A 3,639-nucleotide genomic window follows, 5' to 3' on the forward strand; every position below is an offset into this window, starting at 1 on the left:
AGACAGAGGGAGCCTCAACAGAAAGGAGAAGGGCAGTAGAGCGAAAGAAAAGTAGCGCGTGGTGAAAAAGAGAGAAAGACACGGGGAGGGAGGGGGAAAAATGGGCAATGTATCCTTCATGGCTAGCAGTGGAAGCAGGACTTTGCTACTCGATCCCGAGGCACACTGAGAGATTCCACAGACAAAAACCCTCGGCTCAAGTGTATGCGAGTGAGTGGAAGGAAGCACGTACGTGCTCGCCTAGACGCCCTACCGCTGCGGGGCTGATACCCCCTTCCCACCCACCCCTTTTCTGCTCTGCTTTGCTTGTCGGAACACTCTTCAGGCGCTGCAATCATGTCCGTTTGCGAGGGACACAAAAGCCCTGCCTCCGCCTCGGCTGCCTCCGCCTTCCCTGACTGGTTTGGTCCTCCGCTTTCCGTCTACTGAAGTTGGGGGGTGGAGGGGTGGAGAGGTGGAGAGGGAGAAAGAGGTGGGAGAAAGGGCGGCAGGGCGAAGATGAAATGAATCACTGACAGGCTAATAAAGCGTGGGAAACAAGTCGATAAGGCGCGCGTGGTGAGCCAGATGGACGGCTATACAAAACTGACCTGCCCAAAGGAGAGAGGGAAGAAAAGGGGGGAGGAGGAGGAAGAGGTGGCGGCATGTGCGGGAGAGACACACAGGCACGCAGGTGTCAAGGGCACGGGAGGCCTGCGCACAAAAGTGAGGTGGAGAAAAAAGCGGGGTGAGAGCAATGAGCGCTTTCAGCGAGGGGCTCCCGACGAGAGACGAGAGACGAGAAAAAAGGGGGGGTGATGCAAATCAAAACAGAGCAAAACGTTAAGGGCAAAAGACAGCTAAGAGAGAGAGAGACTCGACGGAGAGGCGTGGATGGGTCATGCGCAGCCCTGAAGAATCTAGAAGGAGAAGAGGAAGCGGCAGCACCTCTCTCGCGCACATACAGAGAGAGAGAGACGCACATGGATACGCGCCTTGCATATGTGGGCGATAGGAAAGAGATGGCACATCTCAGCTGTCATCATCCAGAGACGGGGAGCGCATTCATCGACATCCTTCTTCGCTGCAGGCGTCTCCTTTCCTTCCTATTCGCTCGCACAAATACCGTTGCCGGCTGTGGCGGGGAGCACGTCCATCTCACTTCCTGCTGCGCTTCGTTCGGCGGGCCAAATCACCTACTTCGCCTTTGTGATCTTTTTTTTTCTCTGCTTCTACAGCATCGCAGGTGGCGACGCGAAGACGCCCGGAAGAGAGAGGCGGGAGCCGATGGCTATGGCCACAAGGCGTAGATGAGGGAATTTATGCAAGAGAAGGGTCGAGAAAGCTCACGCGCGGGAGCCACAGCGGAGTCGTCAACAAAAGCGCGGGGCGACAGAGGCACACAACGGGCCAACAACAACAAAAAACCGCAGACACGCACCGTTGGCACTTCCAGTCGCTCGGAGCAGCATATGAGTGTATTGTGTGCGGGTGGACATCTACGGGGAGTATGAAAGAAAGAGATGGAGAAAATGAGAGAGCACCAAGCATGCAACAGCTGCTCGGTGCACATGAGAGGAAAGGGCAACAAACAAAAACCCACAGAAACGCTAAAGGAAGTCGATAAGGCGAGAAGATCCCCGCACAGAAATGCCCGCCTCGGTGAGCTCTTCAGTCCATGCACGTGTGCACGCCTTCCTTAACACGAGCCAGCACTGTCGCCTCGGTGCTTGCAAGTCACTTTTTCCGCGCTGCTCTACTCCGTGATAGTGTGCGAGCGGAAGTAGGCCAGCACGTGGAGTTAAGGAAGAAAAAAAAACTATCAAGAAATCGGATGTGCCAGAAGTGCGTTCAGGAAAAAAGCGCTGCTTATCTTGTCCTTTGCTGAGCACTCTCCGAGAAATGTGCCTCACTCGCACGCGTTGGCCGTCGAGCAATTTGTGGCCAAGAGGTCGGCATCGACCCGGATGCCGTACATGAACCTGCGAGAGTCCCACGCGCTCGGCACACAGCCGCACAGGCCGTTGCCCTGCACAGACACACCGTTCAGCGACACGGCAGACGCCCACGCTGCTGGAAGGGGCCCAGTCAGCCGGTTGTTCGACAGCGTGATGGAGCTGATGAACTGCAGACTCGACCACGCCGACGGCAGCGTGCCGGACAGCTGATTTCGCCGGGCCTCCATGATCGTCAGGCGGGTAGCGCGGCTCCACGCTGCTGGGAGCGACCCGGTCAGCCGGTTGTCGTTCAGGCACGCCCACGTCATGTAGCGCAGCTTGCCCCACGCGTCGGGGATCGTGCCCGTCAGCTGGTTGTCGTACAGCAGGAACCACTTCGCCGTCGTCATGCCCGCCCACTCCGGCGGCAGGGTGCCCATCAGCGAGTTCGAGTACAGGGAGATGTACTCGATGCGCGACAGGCCTCCCCAGGTCGCCGGCAGGGTGCCCCTCAATGTGCCCTTGCCGTAGCTGATGCTGATGGAAGTGACCCTCACGTGGCTGGCAACCGCGTCAGCGGGCAGCTCCGGCAGCTGTTCCACGGCCGTCTCATCCAGGTACAGGTCCACACCCTTATTCGTGCAGCCAGCGTACACCCACTCGCAGAAGTCCTCCGACGGCAGGCTCTCCAGCAGTGGGTTTGCATTCACAAAGGCCTGCAGAAACTTGCGCGTGTTCACCTTCTGCGCGGCTGTGTAGCCAGTGAACGGTGAGTCTGCGCCGTGCACGGGCAATAGGAGGAAGCATAGGGTTAGCGTCATAACAAAGAGGGCGGCTCGCTGGCGCTGCGCACCGCTCCGGAGCAGCATCACTGGCGTCATGAGGCTCAGGAAAGAGGAGGGAAAAAAAGAGCGAAGACTCCAGTGCGGCAATGGAGTTGTTATTCTCGCTTGCTTTCCGGCGTGGCTGAGGGGGGGGGGGGTAATGAGGTGCAACCTGTATTACGAACCGCTAATGAGCTTGGAGGCGGTCAGCGGAGACTGGTGCATTCGATGCTGCTTGCAACGCTTGAAACCTTCACGAGAAGTCGTCCAGGTCCGTGTCACGTTGCCCGGGAAAGAGCAGAAGCAAGTGGACCGATGGTGCTCACACACACACCGGTGAGAGCGGCGGAATGAGGCACAAAAAGAGAGTGGCGGGCTCAGCCCAAGAAAATGAGGGAAGTGAAGGGGAAAAAGAAAAACTTAGAGAAGGGTCGAGGGAGGGGGGGAGGGGAAGGAACGGAGAAGCAAGCGGGGACAATAAGTTGTTGCTCTTATGGTGGCTTGAAAACCGGTTAAGTGAGGTGCGCGAAAGCTGCGAGCAGTATGGGAAAGGGAAAGAGGTGCGCAAGAGAAACTAAAAAGAAAAGGCCACAGAACGGCGTTTTTTCTTCGTTTAACTGCACAGCCGCAAAGTTGCGCTCTTTTATGTGCGTGTACACTTGCCTCGTGCAACACTCTCTGTCCTCTGGGAAAACCCATGGAAACCCGCAAAACCCCTCTATGCCCCACATTGATATCTTCTGCACGAAAACCCTAAAGGGAGAAGAGAACCCCAGAATAAACTGCCAAAAACGAAAAGAAAAAAAAGTCTGAACTAATGACAAATCACAGAAATAAAAAAAGGAGCGCAGAAACAAAAAAAAGAAACCATAAAGCAACTCGATAGAGAACAAAAACAA

General features: G+C 56.2%; 1 protein-coding gene across 1 annotated transcript; it reads right to left on the reverse strand.

The window, feature by feature from the left end:
* Positions 1-1,888: 1,888 nt before the first annotated feature.
* Positions 1,889-2,797, reverse strand: LBRM_31_1680 (surface membrane protein gp46-like protein; the record flags this gene model as incomplete). The annotated part of the gene is made up of 1 exon (XM_001567115.1): positions 1,889-2,797. The coding sequence occupies one exon, from the start codon at positions 2,795-2,797 to the stop codon at positions 1,889-1,891; it is 909 nt and encodes a 302-aa protein (XP_001567165.1).
* Between the last annotated feature and the right edge of the window lie 842 nt (positions 2,798-3,639).

This window comes from Leishmania braziliensis, chromosome 31 (genome assembly GCF_000002845.2).
Source record: "Leishmania braziliensis MHOM/BR/75/M2904 complete genome, chromosome 31".
Lineage (NCBI taxonomy): Eukaryota > Euglenozoa > Kinetoplastea > Trypanosomatida > Trypanosomatidae > Leishmania > Leishmania braziliensis.